Source organism: Lissotriton helveticus, chromosome 5_1 (genome assembly GCF_964261635.1).
Source record: "Lissotriton helveticus chromosome 5_1, aLisHel1.1, whole genome shotgun sequence".
In the NCBI taxonomy this organism is placed as follows: domain Eukaryota; kingdom Metazoa; phylum Chordata; class Amphibia; order Caudata; family Salamandridae; genus Lissotriton; species Lissotriton helveticus.
Genome location: NC_136065.1, coordinates 721,632,359 through 721,651,905, shown reverse-complemented (window position 1 = coordinate 721,651,905; position 19,547 = coordinate 721,632,359). Strand labels below are relative to the sequence as shown.

At 46.4% G+C, this 19,547-nt stretch overlaps 1 protein-coding gene across 41 annotated transcripts in view; it reads right to left on the bottom strand.

Moving 5' to 3' along the window:
- The window catches only part of SORBS1 (sorbin and SH3 domain containing 1), a 1,860,906-nt gene that overhangs the window by 416,233 nt on the left and 1,425,126 nt on the right, over positions 1-19,547 (bottom strand). For all 41 annotated transcript variants that reach the window (XM_078643144.1, XM_078643174.1, XM_078643143.1 and 38 more), the window contains one exon: positions 4,198-4,261. In XM_078643144.1, coding sequence (XP_078499270.1) covers positions 4,198-4,261 — 64 coding nt within the window. The remainder of the gene's footprint in view (positions 1-4,197; positions 4,262-19,547) is intronic.

The window sequence follows — 19,547 nt, the reverse complement described above, 5'->3', positions numbered from 1 at the left end:
GCATCCCCCTATGCTGAATGCATAAGGATGAAGAGAAATTGCAGTCTACAGAAAGACCTCACTTCAAGTACAGATAGCCTTTTTGACAGACTCAAGGAAAGAGGCTACAGCCAAAATAACTTGAACAAAGCAAGACAAAAGAGCGACCGCCTGGACAGGTCGGTTTTGCTCCAAAAAAAGCCTAAAGAACCTAATGACACAACCACAACTAGCAACAACAGAACACCCAGAGTGATTACAGGTTACAACATGCACCATAAGAACATTAGGAAAATCCTGTATAGACATTGGCCCCTCATTAGGAATGACACAGTCATAGGTCAGAGTTGTGCTAAACTACCTCAGTTAACATTTAGGAGAGCAACCTATATGAGTCAAGAACTGGTCAATTACGCACCATCCGCTCCAACCAAGAAGGTCTGGTTGCATTCTCAACCGGGTTTCTTCAATTGCACTACGTGCAAAGCCTGCCAACATGGGGTCAATACCAAAACAGTTAGGTTCCCATTCAGAAAATCTCCATTTAAAATCAGACAACACTACACCTGTAAAACAGACTTTGCAGTGTACGTTCTTAAATGCTCCTGCGATTTAATCTATGTAGGTAGCACCATACACCCAGCCCACGTAAGGATCCTGCAACACCTCAGAGCTATCAACAATGACGATCCCACATATCCTGTGGCTCGCCACATTAATGCCCACCACAACGGCAAAACTGAGGAACTCACTTACTTTGTACTGGACAGTGTAGCACCAAACCCCAGGGGAGAGAACAGACAACAAAAACTGAGAAGACTTGAGTCTAAATACATTATAGAGCTCAATAGCAAGATCCCAAATGGTCTTAACGCTGACGAAGCATTGAGTGTACACCTGTGATACGGCACTTAGTTTGCTGCCTCAACATCCCTTACCACGCTCTCAGTAACTTACCCATTCTTTTGAGAACATCCGGTTTCACCATCTAGGACTCGATCCTTTTTAATCACTCAGTGCACTTTTTTAATTTTAATTCAACTATTTTTTATCACCTTTTTTCACACACATACAACCACTAAACACTGGATCAACCACGCGCTAAACACAACCCTGCAAGCCATTTCCAAACTGAGGTATTATCATATCGACAACAGCGGCTCTCCGTCCGTGACATTTACCACCTGGAAAGTCACAGGAAGATACAGGCACGAGGCAAAAAGGCAGTTCTCCAACGAGACACGCTTTTGAAGCCCATTAGCCCATCAGGCTATCCCCGTCCATTTTCACGCACTTGCGTTTAATCCAGCTACCAGTTCTCACTTTTGAACCGTGGCACTTAAGTTGAACAGGCTAACAACCACAAGGCCGAACTTCCCCAACACTTTCCTCCCTGTATTAGACCCTGCAGTCACCCGTGCCTAGCACCTTGCCCTGTCCCCCCTAACCACATTTAGGCGGCATTGACTAATTTTGAGAAAACGGATGCCTAGCGTACATTCTAAACCAGACGCAGCAGGCTTATCACAGATTACCGGGATAATCGTTTGCGTTAACACTACGCTTCACATCCCGAACGGAGCCCCTTGCCCGTGAACAAACAAACATTAATCTGTACATTCCCACAACATCAGTGGATGCGAGTCTTAACATTAGTCCGCCGCGTACTTACATTGGGAACATACCCATAGAGGGACACCGCGCACACGCGATATGACTCGATCTGGCCCCACGAAGTTACAGAGCGCAGAGCAGCTGAGAGCTTCTATACCTCAGAAAGGAACTCTTCCATGTCTAGATCAGCACGCAATAGGCAGAAGCCAAATTGTAACACAATTGTTTCCGCTGTTCAGACATAGAGCAGCTAGAAATCACAAATGACAGAAACATTATAACAAGAGCTTATTCTATGAATTGTAAAGATGTATTTACACTGTTTAGAAATAACTATGCTTTTTTATTTTACCATGACTTGCATTTTTCAGCACAACCAATTTTTCTATGTTCATAGTCACATGGTTACCTATGTCACATGGTTGATCCACCACATGTCACAATGCACTAGTATAAATGAGGCTCACTAACATGGTGTAAGCAGATGTAGTGAACAAGGTGGACTTGTCCGCCGAAACGCATCTGATCGTTTATATTGGTGAATAAAAGCCTTCGATCTTCATTCACGGAGTCGGTACCTGTTCTTTTTCATGCCAAGCCAGGATTGGAAGCATATATATATATATATATACATATATATATATATATATATATATATATATACATACATACATATATATATATATATATATATATATATATATATATATATATATATATATATATATATATATATATCAAACCAACGAGTTGCCTCCAAAGATGAAGGCACTTCCCAGCGTGAAAGTCTGTTTTATTTCAAGCCAGGCAAATGCACACAAATATCAGCCACATGGGCGGGATATTTAATTGTGTTGTTTGGTGTATAGCGGCTGGCCCGGCCGCGATGAAGCCCCACTGTGCAAACATGCAGGACCTCCGTGCAGGATACCAAGAGGCACGTGAGGGACAGCGTGTCCATTTCAAAGAGGGTGACATTGTGTGCAAGCCGGGCTGTAGTGCACATACCCACTTGGGTAAGATGAACATTTTGGGGAGTGACGGCGCCCATTCATGGTTTTATTTAAAGAGCGGACTTCAAGAACCATAATTCCTTTGAGCTCACGCCCACATGGGCGGGATATTTAATTGTGCCTACAGGACTGCTCTGCTGTTATTTCCTTGCCAGTGATCAAGGGCGGTCCACGCCCAAAACGCGTTTGGCTAATATTTGTGTGCATTTGCCTGGTTTGTGCGAATCCTTGAAATAAAACGGACTTTACACGCTGGGAAGTGGCTTCATCTTTGGAGGCAACTCGTTGGCTTGGTGTATAGCGGCTGGCCCAGCCGCGATGAAGCCCCACTGCGCAAACATGCAGGACCTCCATGAAGGATACCAAGAGGCATGTCAGGGACATCGTGTCCATTTCAAGGAGGGTGACATTGTGTGCAAGCCGGGCTGTAGTGCACATACCCACTTTGGTAAGATGAACATTTTGGGGAGTGACAGCGCCCATTCATGGTTTTATTTAAAGAGCGGTCTTCAAGAACCATAATTCCTTTGAGCACACGCCCAAATGGGCGGGATATTTAATTGTGCCTACAGGACTGCTCTGCTGTTATTTCCTTGCCAGTGATCAAGGGCGGTCCACGCCCGAAACACTTTTGGCTGATATTTGTGTGCATTTGCCTTGGTTGTGCAAATCCTTGAAATAAAACAGACTTTACACGCTGGGAAGTGGCTTCATCTTTGGAGGCAACTAGTTGGTTTGATATATATATATATATATATATATATATATATATATATATATATATATATATATATATATATATATATATATATATATATATATATATATATATATATATATATATATATTCGAATGTTGTTCATTTCACATCTTTGACAACCTTTCTGTTAGAGAGCATTGCATACATAAAACCCCAAGCCTTATTCTGAAAAGAGAGTCTTTGATGTGCTTCATTTTGTTAAGTTTAATCCCTCTCCAGGGGGTGTGGTGTTGTGTCTATTGATTCGTTGTGTTTGAGCCACCGTGTGATATTCTCTATTATCTGGAAGTGCGACACAAGACTAACACTTAAATATCAACCAGCTGAATTGATCACTGTCTTAAAAGAAGTAAAAACACTGAATTTCAACACACAATTGGTGTAAATAAATAGACTTAATTGGTAAGCCCTGAAATGTCTCCTAAAACATTCCAAAGTTTAACTGCACTTTTTTTAAGCAATTTCTTTTAACACTTTTAACTCAATATGTAGCTATGCCTAAATTAACAGTTGAAAAATGTAAAGTACTTTTAAAATATAAATAGTCTACAGTTCTCCACTATAATATAGGTTTACCCTGGATACAACTTTTGTGGAAAAAATTGTTAAAGAATGTGAGTAGCCAGTTGTTACCAGTGGATCGCTGAGACAACGTCCTACTACAGGCCATTAATATGTTAGAAATTGAACAAGTAACATATTAATTGACAGTGTTTTGGCCATTTTAAGGTACTATTTCCCTTAATTCTTTTTCACAATAAAACATGGAAAAACAAAATGAATTGACAGCATTAATGTTCCACATGGAAATGTGACAGCCATGCAAATTACCTTTGTTGAGCTTGTGGATCTGTTTAAACATTGTCTTATACCAGTCTTTAGATTTTTCCGTGTTCTAGGATAAAAGATGATTGGCAAGTATTATAAAATATCGATTTTATCTACTAGTGTTTATATTTCTGTACAATTAAATCAGTTTATTACAGTGCACTGATGTTATTTATATTTAATTCAAAGTATACTTTGTACCGAAAAACATTTTAAAATAAAGGTAGAGCAACCCAAGACATGGAACATACTTATTCACTGTAACATTCATTAGAAAAGGTACATATACCATGAACATTCACACACAACAAAATCTAGTTGTCACATAACAAAATGAGAAAAGACACAACCACTTACAAAAATATGTTGACACCAAGGCCCATGGAGTAATGGACTTATGGCACCCTAGTTTTACTGCCCACTAAAGGACAGGTGAAATATGTCCTTGGTGGCATTAGTGTTCATGGCACGCTTGCTTCGCCTGTGGGTGGCTGAGGACTGTATAACAGAGGAAGTGACAAGAGGAATCTGTCATTAACAAAAAGAAACTGAAGCAGGCAGGATTGAAGGTGGGCTTCTTTAAGCCACATGGTGGTGCAAACATGGTGCTGATATGATTATTATATCAAAAGTTTAGGAGCAACTGTAGCTTCCTCGGAGGCTATCCATAGAGAGACAAACAAAATCAAGAGTTAGTTGATCTGCATGGTGACACAAGAGTTAAAACACTGATTATAAAGTCCAGGCTGTTCATCTTGAATTGAGATTTAAGAACAAGGAGAATATTGCAGAACAAGGGTCACCTACACAAAAGGTGTACAGTGGTTTTAATTGGTAGACTGGAGAGCAAAAAGGAGACCCAGAAGAATGCCAAACGAGCGGCCAACATAAGAATTTGGGAACGCCTGAGGAGGTGGGTAGTCTAATCTAAGGCCTAAAAGGGAGACAATTTTAAATTTTACATGTACTCTGGCCTAGACAAGGATCCCATATTACTAAAAATAACTAAAAATAACAACCAGGCTGGCATCCTACCATTGAGGAGTTGCACTGAGTGCACTCAGTATGCCATTGGACATGCTAAGAGACACCTCAGCCATGGAACACATCCTATAAGTGACAGAAGTGTAAAAAAAGCCTTTACTATATCACCAAAATGCTGCAGTCACTTGATATAAACGTTGAGACGCTGGAGAAGGAATGAGGATTTCAAAAGTTGTGATAAGACCTATCCAGACTAAAATCTTGGGCCCCGTTGCGTTTCCCCTCATAAACTGAGGCTAAACATGGCGAGAAAATTCATGTTTACCAATGTACGAGCAGCAAAAAGATTGTTTTGCCACTGCCAAAGTGGACAATGACATTGGCTGAAACATGATAACATGGTGGATGACTGTGCACCCCGATGGGGACAGCGCAGCCTTAAAGATTGAGCATTGCAGAAGCGGGGGATTTTCTACCTGGCTCAGACTCAATCTAAGCGGAGCTAGTATGAGAACTGTTTTAAGAACAGGTAACCTCACACATAAGTTATAGACATATAGTTCAAGACGTCACTATAAATGCCTCCTTGGGTGCTTCATTTGGAGATCTACTTAGTGTGGCCTTTATTTTTCACAAATGTGTGTGGTAATGCATTTGTGGATCTCTTTGTGCTTTAGTATCAAAAGAGAGGAGTCTTGGGCTATTACTGCTCTTATCGGAGCAGAAGGTCCATACACGACGTGCCCAAATTACACAAAATACAAAGATTGTCGCGTTGTTCCTAATGACAGAGAAAGGTGTTGGTACAGTCTGTTGTGCAAGTGGATTAGAACAGGGTAGCCTGATGGTCACCCTGGGAATCCATTTTGTTGGATTTAATGCCCTCACACACCCTTTCAGGTGTCATGCTTCATCATTTGGGCCTGCTCCTCGTTGGGTCGGCGGTGCAATACCCAACGGGCAACACCTCATAGAGGGGCTCTTTGGCGGAGATCTTTTTCCAACTGCCGTGTAGATGAAGTGCGGGTATGGGGCCAGGATTCAGGGTAGACGTAGCTAAGTGAGATAAAATAAAGCTAGTGGTACCAGAGACACTTTATTCAGGAAGGCCACTGCTTTAGTTAAAAATGATATCCTAGAGGAGAGTAGTGGAAAGTGATGTTTCCCACTCTCTTCTGGAATGTGTTAGAGTCCGGTCAACATGTTTCTCGCTACTCTAAAATTTATTGAGCGATTCTTCAGGACCAGGGGGACTAATTTAGCAAGTATCTAGGAGTATATGTAACTGTCTACACTATTGCCACATGGTATGGTGTATGTAAGCTCATATGGCTACCATCCTAGTGGGTGAAAAAAAGGGGGGGGGTTAGTATTACTATATTACCCTTCTTCAGGTTGCGATTGTTAATACCTGTTGGAGGCAAAAAGGAGGGGTAAAGAAACATATCGCAAACAGATTATAACACATTGCATTACAGACTGTGATACTTGTGTGTCATGCATGCTGTGAAACAAGGTATTTTCTTTTTAACACAAGATTTTATCTTCACATGTCACTCCCACTGAATTCCCACTGTTGAGAGTGCTTGACGCACTTGTGTAACAATGCTACGCCACGCATGATTCACAGCATGCGTGACACACAAGTATCACTTGTCCAAGGATACTCAGTGCTGCCCCAGGTGACGAGGAGAGGAAGGGCCATCTTCACCTGTGCTATGTAGAGCTTTCAGCTGTCCCTCAGAGCGAAGACCCAGACCGACGCCAGGATCAGGGACTACCTGGGGGATTCTCAGCAATGCCCCATGTGACTCTGAGGCGAGAGGACAGACCATCCTCACTTGCGCTATATAGCACTTTCAGCTGTCCCACAGTGTGGAACGTACCGAGGCTGGGCCTAGGCGAAGACCAGGCCAAAGACGGGACAGTCCAAATCTGTCGTAGCCTGGAGAAGGCTGGTCTGGCACATCCCTCAAACATTCATTTCCTCCAACTTTTATCAATCAAGTGTGGTTCTTTTGGGTCATTTCCATTTTATTTTTTGCTCACCTTTGTTTGCCCTCATTGCTCATTGAGCAGCTCCATAGTCTCTCTGTGTGCCAGCACTAGCTGGTGTTATGGGAAAACGTGAATTGTCTCCACTATTTTTTGCCCAAAAACGACAGTGTAATGGTTCCAGTACTCTAACATATTTGACTTCTGCTGTTGGGACAATAACCAACACAGTCATTTCAGTAGAAGAAGAACTGGGTCTAGGTGAATCTGCAGTCATAGAAAAAGATGGCATCACTGGTTGTAGGCTTTCACTGTAGGAGGCCCTGATCCTCTCCCGCCTGGATTATGGGAATGCCCTCTACATGGGAGCTCCAGCAGCCGTGACCCGTAGGCTTCAGGTCACACAGAACTGCGCTGCCCGCTTACTTTACAATATCCCCCGCTGGCAGTCAGCTAAGAAAGCTCTGAAGGAGCTTCACTGGCTCCCCGTGGCAGCCAGAATTCAGTTCAAGGCCATGTGCATTACGCACAAATCCTTTCACCGCACTGGCCCAGCAATTCTTCACACCATAGCCACACCATATGTTCCGTTCAGAGCCTTACGCTCTAGCTCTCTGCAACTGGTAACTACCACCAAAATTAACAAAGCCCGTTGGGGGGGGCGCTCATTCTCCCATACTGCGGCCGGGCTCTGGAATTCCCTTCCCCTCTCCCTTCGAGAAATCAACATTCATCTTATCTCTAGAAAAGCTTTAAAAACTTACCTGTTTGTAAAGATGTGTTGATCCCCCTGAGCTTGGCACCAGTAATCAGCTTAAAGCGCTGCGAGGCCTCCGGGTAGCTACGCGCTATATAAGTGCAATTCAATTCAATTCAACTTGTAGGAGGTGTTCCTACCACAGATGAGCTCTCCAGACAGCCTACATTGGGCGACGTACATTTGGTTGAGGCCATCAACCACCGGCCACCTGCTAAAGGTTCTGTTCTACCTTCATCCCCCCAGCCTCCTTGGAAAATAAACAGAGTAGAACAAGTCGGGCATCGAATCACACTGTCATATCATTGGAACCTGTGGGTGACCTGCTAGCAAATCAGTTTAGCAAACTAGAAAATTTGATTGCAGAGTCATTTGCAGATTGTAATGATAGGTTGACTAAGCTGGAAATTGCCCTAGCCAACAGGCCTGAGACATTAAACCTACCCAGCTGACTGCTTCAGGGGTCCTGACATCTAATATTATTTCGCCATTAGTGTCACAGGACTTAATTTCATCAAAAACAGGTGATCAGCATACCATCCTAGCCCATCCAGAAGATTCGCTCCATGTAGGTGCTGGACCTGAGAAAAATGCAGACTCTATTGTTGCATCCTGTTCTGCTGGAGGGGGGTATGTACTCATTTCTGATTAACATTTGGTATCTCAACAACACCTTCGAAAAGATCAGTTTTGGGGAGAAATCCGTCTGCCCAAGCGGCCAGTGACAATGACTTCAGTTGTACCTTACATATCCTGGATTTGCCTCCAGCGGCCACGCCATGTGTAGTTGTCCTTGCCAACGTGCCACCCCCTTAACCTAGGATGGTCGAACGTTTCCCACAGTTAAAAAATTAAGTTATTCATTGGTTAGAGAGGCGGTTAAGTAAAAATCTGCATTCTATTATTAAGGCACGAGGGGTCAACTGGTTATGCTGGCAACCCAAAATTTTGGATGGGGACTATTTTGTTGTGAACTTTAACAATCCTTGCACCGTAGGCCACTTGTTGATGGACCGCTCAAATCCTGGTTTACCCCCATGCCAATGTTCAGTCACTCTCTTTGGGTTATTTTTATAGACCTACAATTAAAACCTCTGCATCTATTATGCCCCTTCAAATGCTGTTAAGAGACCTTACCCAAGGTATTTCTACCCATAATAGGTTTGGCCCTTTGAGCTCTGTTAATGACAATGAATGACCGCACCGTGGTACCCCCGGCCCCCTCTGACCTCTGACGATGGTGTCACTGCTGTGAGAGGATCGCTGAAAATATTCCTTAAAGTCAAGCTAGTTATTCTAAGTTTTAATATGGCTTGGGTAGCCCGAAATGCTAATGATACTGGGTGGGTCTCTTTGCTGAGGAGGTTCAATTAGATTAGTCTACAAGAAACGTAGGAGACATCGAACCGTTACTGGAGGGTTTCAAGGTTTTTTTTGTCCTGGTGACAAGTTCTAGCTCACGTAGAGCTAAAGGAGGGTCTCTCAGTTATTATTTCTCTAAGTCTGATTTGTGATGCTAAGCAAGTGGATACTAGATCCCTGAATTTACTTGCTGGTTGCTGCTCATTTTGGAATTATGGAAATGTCTTACTTGTTAATTTTTATAATGCAAACTCGACCCTATCTCAGATTGCCAATGCACTCAAGCTGAGAGATTTATTGGAGAAGTATTCCTGTTCTACTAAGGGCATTGTTTCCATTGTGCTTCTGGGTGATTTGAACACTCACCTGTGTGACTCCAACCTATTCAGGATGCTTGCAAGTGGTATCCCCTAGCTGCTCACCATTTAGACACTCTGTCCAGGGTGAACTTTTACATTTTATTTTGAGTGACTTTAACTTGGTCTTGGTTGAAGATGTTTGCACATCCATGAGTCTTTCTCCAAGTGTGGCTACCATCTTCGGGAGAGGTTGTTTTTCTGTAATTGAATTTATTTTTGTTTCCTCTGGATTGGCTCCTGCTTTATTGAACTTTGAGGTGTTTTGGGATTCACTGAGCGACCACAATTCCATATGTGCCACTTTATCTAGAGCGAATAATTTTGCACCCTTAAATCATGCATGGGGCAGAGAGCGAAGGGCGGCTACCCTTGGGTTGTGGGCCCGGGATCCTGAGGGCTACTGCAACTATTTTGACCTGCTGCGGATCACCCGAGTATCCTTCCTTGGGGAGCTGTGCTGCTGAGAGGACCTGGGCGACCCTACACTAGAGCAGGACAGCCGGAGAGCGATACCGATCCATGGGTCTCCCTTGCTTTGAGGTAAGTCTGAGCAGTGCCTGCCAGGCCTGGGCCCTACTTTTCTGGAATACTGCCACAGACTTTTGGGCTCGTTGCTAGTCCTGCCAAAGGACATCCAGCCTTCAGGGGCCCCTGAGGACAGTGAGACGAAGGAGTATGCAGTTCCTAGAGTGGGAGGAGGAGGGGGAAAGAGAGGGGGAAATACAGGTCTTTTTTCATGATGCCCTCACACACCTCGAGAGGTGTCATGCTTCCTCATAGGGCTATGTTCCTCGTCGGCCGGCGCTGCAATGCCCGACGGGCTCACCATAAACGGGGCTCTTTGACGGAGATCTTTTTAGAAGAAGCCGTAGGGTGAGTGCGGGTAAGACTTAGAAAATCAATCAAGGCACAGCAATATACGCATCAAAGGCATACCTACCGGTGATGAAAGAATTGATATGAACCTGTTTATCACAGATCTTTTCCGTTCGATTCTGGAGGCTCCACCAGAGATGGACATCAAGTTTGATAGAGCACGTAGAGTGGGCCCCAAGAGACCAGACTTGTGTGTGACCATGATTTTCCACTGAAAGAATGCATTCTCCATGCAGCCCAGAGATCAACACCCAGTAGAGTTCAAAGGTTGTCAGCTACTGCTTTATCAAGACTTAGCTGCTTCTACATTCCAGAAACTCAGAGAATTCTCCCCAATGCGTGGAAACACCCTTTTAGGCTTGCCTCCCCCCTGATCCTTCGAAGATGCCTGACGGCTGCTTGGCATTGATGACACCCCTCCTGCTGACTCCCAGCCTAGCCAGTGTGAGTGTGGGACCTGCATACACCAACGATGGAGGGGTGCCAGATGCTTTGATGTTTCTCTCTTTACAGGTGGATTGGGCAGAGGGCAAGGGACGGCGACATTTTCTCCCAATCGGGTATTTGACCCTGGACACTGACTCTCTATTGGACAATGTTTTACTGGTTGTTAATTCCGTTTCTTTTTCTCTTCAGTTTGTTTTTCGGGAAACCTACAGATGGGGGTCTTACTTTATCACCTCAGCATGTCCTTCTCTTGACTTCCCACATTTAGTACTATAGGATACAAATGATAACTTACATGCCAAGACGAGCCTATAGATAGCTTCCCACTCCATTGCTATGCAACATTACCTACAGGTTCTTACCTTTAATGTGAAGGGTCTCAACAATCCTGTTAAACCCTGGGTCATATTAACATAATTCGAGCACTCTGGAGCACATATATGCCTTCTCCTAGAAACGCATCTAGTTGCCAGCGACTGGCAGAGAATGCGCTCATGGGTTTTCCATATCAATTCTTTCCTTTCAACTCCTCTAAAACCGTGGGAGTAGTGATTCTGGAGTCCAGTTCCTTTTGAGGCAAGAGAGGCCCCAAACAGTCCGAAATTAGAGGTAGATTTCTAGCTCACTCAGTGACCCTGGGCAACCACATTTTGAAACTGGGGACTAAATCCACTTCTAATGAGGGACAGGAACACTTTTTGCGCTGCACAGTGGCCGAGGGTATGACTAAAGAAGTTCATATGGTGCTTCTGGAGGGAGACCTAAATCTAGTTTTTAACAATGATCTAGACAGAGCTGCACAGCATTAAGGTCAAACGGGGGTCCTCTCTCTGGAAGGTGCGCTCTGGCTGGGATGGGCCTGAGAGACTTCTGGTGTACTCAACAGCCACATACACGCAACTATACATTTTCCTCCCATGCACATAAAACATATGCCCTTATAGATCATTTTTGAGGCACGTCAGACATCCAATCTATGGCCGCAGGCCTGGAGATAGAGCCCTGCTCATTGTTGGACCATGCAACAGTTTCCCTCACCCTGACTTTTCCACCAATGCAGCCTCCACCCAGAACCTGGCGGATGAAGGAAACCCTCCTGCATTGTCGAGAGAGGGGTGAGGAAGGGTTGTGTCCTGGCCCCCTTCCTTTTTACACTCTATACCAATGGACTGGAGCGGGACATGGTAAAAGGGTGCCAGGACCTTCCCATTATAAACAACCGCCCAATACCGGCCCTATTCTACGCCGACGCCGCCGTAATACTGGCATGTACCCCCGTAGAATTACAGCATGCTCTCGTCAGATATAACACTTTTATGGCCAATCTGGACCTGAATATCAACATCAAAAAAACTTTTGTTATGTCCTCGGGTTCCAGAACGAAGAAAACCAAGGCTATCTTTTTAAATAATATTAAACTTGAGAGCACAAAAACATACCCTTATCTAGGGATAGTAATCGACCACAAAATTACCTGGAAACAGGCCAGTCTAAGAAGCTCCTCTTCATGAGGGCTACTGTCGCTCTAGTAAATTTTTCTCGAAGGTTTGGAAGAAGGCCCCCCGTCAAACTCATAGAGATTTATAAGGCCAAATGCTTAACTGTTGCAACCTATGGGGTGGGCGGGTGGGGTTACGAAAACATAGACGCCCTACAAAAGGTCGAAAATAGTTTTCTAAGGTATCTTCTTGCTGTTCCTCAGGGTACTGCGACCTTTTCGTGCCACTTGGAATTGGGACTTTCTTATTTGACAGATATTGTAAAAATACAAGCACTTCTTTTGTGGCACCGTATCTGGTCATCAAATAAAACCACTTTCTGTCAAGGGTTTATCCAGGATTGTATTTCCTTGGAAAATACATGTAAGATTGGGTGGATATGTTATATTAAAAGCTTCTTGTACGATCTAGGCTTGGAAAAATATTTTCACTTACCCACCACAATATCAGAGTTATCTAGAAAAGCATTTCAAAGCGCAGTGTTTAACTCATCTAGAAGAACTGCGTCTGGCCAATGAGGCCAGTAAAACATATGTTCAACATATCCTGTCCATACAAACCACTCTGACTATGCAACCCTACTTAACATTCAACATTACCAGCTAGGAAAGATTCCTGTTGATTCAGTTTAGGCTAAACTCTTTCCACCGTTTAGTCACCTTCCCAAAAACAAACAACTGGGCAACAGTATTACCACCATGTCCATGAGACTATCTCTCTACTCAGGCCACTATCCATACAATCTTATTTTGTAAGTTCTATAGTGAACCTAGATGGCTTTGACTTATCCCGGTTTTAAAATCTATGGGCTTTCAAAGATGTCGCCCGCACTGCTTTTTTTGCAGTTTCTGGAAGAGGAATGTTAAACAAAAGTTATAATTACATTTCTGAAGTTTATTGCCCGGCATAGGCCAAATTTAGAGAAGTCTATGACCCCTCTGTCCAGGATCTTTATTTTTTCTACTTTATTGCGCAAGACGTCCTTTTTATATTGTTTTTAATAATGACTGTACATTCGTATTCTACTGTTAGAATTGGGGGTCTCTGGTTGGCGCAAGTATGCACCTGTGACAAGCAGGGACCCTCTCCTCTAAGTCAGGGCGAAGGATGACCCCTTAGAATTACCCTTGCTCGCCCTCTAGGTGCGTGGCGTGAGCAGCCAAGGCTATTCTTCAGGCGTTATTCAGTTAAGCATTTGTAATCACATACACAGTAAAATGTACCAATCCCCCCACAAATGGACACCAGGCAGTGAATATATAAAAATACGTTCCTTTATGTAAAAATAGATATATATAAGCAGTTCAGACTTATTACAAGACCAATATAACGTTTTAGGTTTAGGCCACAGATTGTAAATGGCAAGCGTTCCTTAGTTATAGTTCAAATAGGTTTCTCTTGCTTCAGCTTATTTCCAAAACAGTTCTCCTTGTTACAGTTTTTTTCCCAGTAGTTCTCTTCCCAAGTTCAGGGGGTTTTGGATCAGGCCTGGGCCTCCGGTGCGCTTCGCAGCGCCTCCCTCGCTTTCTCCAAGGAAATTGACCCGGACCCTACCGCGGCTCACGCATCGGGCGTGAGTACGCCTACGCCGCGTACGGCTCTTCCCAGTGGCTCGGGGACAGAGTCAGACGCGAGCCGGGCTCGGCAGTGCAGGAAGGCTCCGAGGGAAGGGCGCCAGTCAGGGGGGGCTAGGGGTCCCAAACGGGGAGTGTGGAAGGGCGCGCTCGGCTCTCACTCACCCGTGAGGGCTCCTAGGGCGCGTAGAACTCCTCCTTTGATTCCACGACAGAAATCAGCTCCGGTGGACGGGGAAATAACAAGTTGCGGGCCCCGAGCTCGATACCACAGCTTTTGGAGACTGTTGCGGTTGCTTGGTGAGAGTCGGCACGGGTCAGTGCGACTCAGGTGATTGGGGGCACTTCTGGATCCTGACGTCAGCGGCGTATGCGATCAGGCAGGCGCGGCCCACGACCCTCAGCACGGCGGTGCGGGGGTCTCCACAGCGGGGGCGGCGCGGCCTGATCAGTCTCTGGGATAGCGAAGCGGGGTCACAGGGCACGGCTCGTGCAGCTGTCGACCCGGCACAAATCACGATCGTCGGAGAGGAATTCTGGCGGGAGGGGCGAGAGCGCTTCAGCGCGCTCCAGTAGCAGGCAAGGGGCAGAGGAGCAGGAAGCCTAGCCCGGGGGCAGAGAGCGACTCCGATCGGAGCGAGGCTCTCACAGGGACAAAGGCAGGCAAGCTCCCGAGTGCCACAGCCCTAGGAGGGGTGATGAGGGGCGCAGTCTGGTTCCAGCGGGATGCACACACGGCTCGAATGTCAGGACGAGCAGAAGCACCAAGAACCCACTAGTCCTGGGGTTCAGATCAGGGGGCAAGCTCAATCAAGCCCTTGGAGAATGTTTCAAAGCACAAGTCAGCAAAGTCTTTTCAAAAGTCTTCTCCTCTCCTTTCTCAGCAAGGCAAGCAGCAGGCCAGTCCTTCCAGCGTCTTCTTCTCCTTCTAGTCGGGCAGAGGTTCTTTGAGGGAAACAGGATTCTGATTTACAAGGAGCAGGGCTCCTACTTTTATACAGCATTTCTTTTGTCTTCTCAGGCCAGGGGGGGCCTTTGCATAACTGCTTTCAGTCTCTGAGTACTTGTTGGGTGTACTTCTGGCTTCTGCTTTCAGTGCGAGGGGCAGGCACATCAGACGCTCCACAGGAGGAGGAGCCAGCATTGTGTGGACAGGGGCAGCCAGGAGTACCTTGATGACAGTGCTTCGCCCTTCCTGGGCCAGGTGCAGGCTGAGTCATCAGTCGCTCCCCAGGGGGGCGGAGCCAGCATTGTGGTGGCAGAGCACAGCCTGATTAAGAGTCCAGGGGCACTCCTACCTCCCACTAAGGTGTAATCCTTGCATTCACCACCTGTCATCCCCCAGCCCTGTCACTCACACATCCCAGACAGCCAGATACACATCCAAGCAGAGGCAGGCTGAAATGGTTAGGCAAGCAAATGCTAGCTTTCTAAAAGTAGCATTTGCAAACACAGGATAATAAAATAAACTTTACTAAAAGAAGTATTTTATTTTTCTGAGTTCAGGCATACTAAACTTTATTTTCTACCATGTTCCCTGAGCCTGCTGGGATTATAGAGTGTAATAATTCCAGCAGCCCATCTTGGCCTAAGAGAACAGGTAGCCTTACAATAGTGAAAAACGAATTTGGCAGTAATTCACTATTAGGACATGCCACACTCATCAGAGCATGTCCTACCTTACACTTTCAATGCACCCTGCCATTGGGCCTACCATAGGGGTGACTAATATGAAGTTAAGGGAAGGTTTAGGGGCTGGCAAGTGTGTGCACTTGCCCAGCCAGCATGACAGTACCAGACTGCACGCAGGTTCTGCCATGGCAGACCCTAGACACATTTTAAAAGGCTGCTTCTGCGGGTGGCGCAACCAGCGCTACAGGCCCACTAGCAGTATTGGCATTTACAAGCCCTGGCACTCCTGGTGCACTTTACTGGGGACTGACAGTAAATCCAATGAGCCAATCATGGAAATCAATCACATATACATTTTATACAGGGAGAGCATATGCAATTTAGCACTGGTCAGCAGTGGTAAAGTGCCCAGAGTCATTAAACCAACAAAAACAGGTCAGAGAGAATATTGGAGGAAGGCAAAAAGTTCAGGGATGACCCTGCCAAGAGGGCCAAGTCCAACACAACCTCCTTCCAGCCAAATCGCAGGGTAGACCAATCACCACTGTGATGGGCTTCCCTGCTTTGGGCGATAGAACCTGGACCTGGCCCGCAACAGCAGGGGCACATTCCAGTTCTACGCCAATCTGAACCTATTTCAAATCCTCTGTCCATACTCTCAGGGTTCACCCAGCTAATCCATGGGGCACCCTTCTCTTCATCTGTGGACACCACCTGTGCAGCACCTAACCTTAACTTGCTCACAGGTGTGTCCCAACATTTAGTCATCAAATCACAGTGGCCACTGACAGTAGTCAGAGCTGAGACCCAGGCCTCATGCCTCTCAGGGCTCTCAAACCTTGGTGGCCTCAGAGAGCGGGGGCAGTAGCCCCAGGTGCTTGGCACCTTTTGTCCATTCTCTCTTCTCCTGGTGTATGTTAACCCCCTCCAAGTCAGGTGCCATATCTCTAGGTGCGCGCACTATGCAGTCAGCACTAGATACCTGAATGTTACTGCCACCAGCTGAGCTGGACTCCACCTCCAACTCAGCAAAGCTCCATCTGCGAGCTACACATATCTCTTGTTGCTGGGCTGAAGCCCTCCTGGCTTCAAGCTCCAAATCAAGTTCTCTCATCCTTAAGTAGTGAGCTCTTTGGCGTTTTTGCGCTTCCATTGCCAATTTTTGCTTTTCCAATTCTATTTGTCCAGCTAACTTTGCCATCTCCATTGCATGTGACCTGTCTGCTGCCTTGTCTGCCAACTCCTCTGGCGACAGGCATCTGGTTGCTGCCTTTTCCATCCTCACTGAACCAGGCATGACGTCTTCAAAAACACATGGAGATCTCCCAGCAAAATGATAAAAATGGAAATCTGTGGCTGCGTTATAGGTCTGCTCTCACTATGTGGTGATCAGCAATTCACTGTATGTCAACTACAAATGCAAATTCGCAAATCCTCACCGCTGGGTCCAATGTTAGAATTGGGGGTCTCTGGTTGGCGCAAGTATGCACCTGTGACAAGCAGGGACCCTCTCCTCTAAGTCAGGGCGAAGGATGACCCCTTAGAATTACCCTTGCCCACCCTCTAGGTGCGTGGCGTGAGCAGCCAAGGCTATTCTTCAGGCGTTATTCAGTTAAACATTTGTAATCACACACACACAGTAAAATGTACCAATCCCCCCACAAATGGACACCAGGCAGTGAATATATAAAAATACGTTCCTTTATGTAAAAATATATATATATATATATAAGCAGTTCAGACTTATTACAAGACCAATATAACGTTTTAGGTTTAGGCCACAGATTGTAAATGGCAAGCGTTCCTTAGTTATAGTTCAAATAGGTTTCTCTTGCTTCAGCTTATTTCCAAAACAGTTCTCCTTGTTACAGTTATTTTCCCAGTAGTTCTCTTCCCAAGTTCGGGGGGTTTTGGATCAGCCCTGGGCCTCCGGTGCGCTTCGCAGCGCCTCCCTCGCTCTCTCCGAGGAAATTGACCCGGACCCTACCGCGGCTCACGCATCGGGCGGGAGTACGCCTACGCCGCGTACGGCTCTTCCCAGCGGCTCGGGGACAGAGTCAGACGTGAGCCGGGCTCGGCAGTGCGGGAAGGCTCCGAGGGCAGGGCGCCAGTCAGGGGGGGCTAGGGGTCCCAAACGGGGAGTGTGGGAGGGCGGGCTCGGCTCTCACTCACCCGTGAGGACTCCTAGGGCGCGTAGAACTCCTCCTTTGATTCCACGACAGAAATCAGCTCCGGTGGACGGGGAAATAACAAGTTGCGGGCCCCGAGCCCGATACCACAGCTTTTGGAGACTGTTGCGGTTGCTTGGTGAGAGTCGGCACGGGTCAGTGCGACTCAGGTGATTGGGGGCACTTCTGGACCCTGACGTCAGCGGCGTATGCGATCAGGCAGGCGCGGCCCACGACCCTCAGCACGGCAGTTTGGGGGTCTCCACAGCGGGGTCGGCGCGGCCTGATCAGTCTCTGGGATAGCGAAGCGGGGTCACAGGGCACGGCCCGTGCAGCTGTCGACCCGGCACAAATCACGATCGTCGGAGAGGAATTCGGGCGGGAGGGGCGAATGCGCTTCAGCGCGCTCCAGTAGCAGGCAAGGGGCAGAGGAGCAGGAAGCCTAGCCCGGGGGCAGAGAGCGACTCCGATCGGAGCGAGGCTCTCACAGGGACAAAGGCAGGCAAGCTCCCGAGTGCCACAGCCCTAGGAGGGGCGGGATGCACACACGGCTCAAATGTCAGGACGAGCAGAAGCCCCAAGAACCCACTAGTCCTGGGGTTCAGATCAGGGGGCAAGCTCAATCAAGCCCTTGGAGAATGTTTCAAAGCACAAGTCAGCAAAGTCTTTTCAAAAGTCTTCTCCTCTCCTTTCTCAGCAAGGCAAGCAGCAGGCCAGTCCTTCCAGCGTCTTCTTCTCCTTCTAGTCGGGCAGAGGTTCTTTGTGGGAAACAGGATTCTGATTTACAAGGAGCAGGGCTCCTACTTTTATACAGCATTTCTTTTGTCTTCTCAAGCCAGGGGGGCCTTTGCATAACTGCTTTCAGTCTCTGAGTACTTGTTGGGTGTACTTCTGGCTTCTGCTTTCAGTGCGAGGGGCAGGCACATCAGACGCTCCACAGGAGGAGGAGCCAGCATTGTGTGGACAGGGGTAACAATCATAGGCACACACACACCCAGCACCTACATTTAACATGCATGCACTGCCCAGCACTATATCCTTTATGTATTGTACCACTCATAGGCACACATACATCCAGCATATGCATTTAATATGCACAGTCTGTACCCTTCCTGTATTGTACCACCCATACGCACATATAAAGCCGGCATATTCGTTTAACAATCACACATTGAACAGCACCACATGCTTCGGGTACTGTACCACTCATTGGCACATGTACATCCAGCACATGCATTCATCAAGCATGCACTGCTCAGTACTGCATTATCCCGGTATTGTACCCGTCCCAGGCACACATACACCCAGCGCAAAAATACCACCTCTGTGCTGCACAGCACTTCACACCAATATGATGTAGGGTGAGATAAGAACACATCAGCCGAACTTTAAAAGTGAGTGAGCTTGTACGCCTTGCTTCAGTGTCACAAGTTAAAAAGGAACTGTTCACTCCTACTGATCACTACACAGTATGCTGCTCATACTACTTAGCTTCTGGTGAAGGCAGTAGCCTTCCACCACTATGAGGGTAGCGCTTTGGGCACCCTTCCCAGCCCAACAAGACCGAAATCCTTGAGACAGGCCTATGTCATGGCATACATGAATGTTCTGTGTTTGCCTTTAACAACAAAAATCAAGATGAGAGATCCGGACATTAGTACAGTTGGGCACTCAGGGCAGGGTTGTACGTATATTACCAT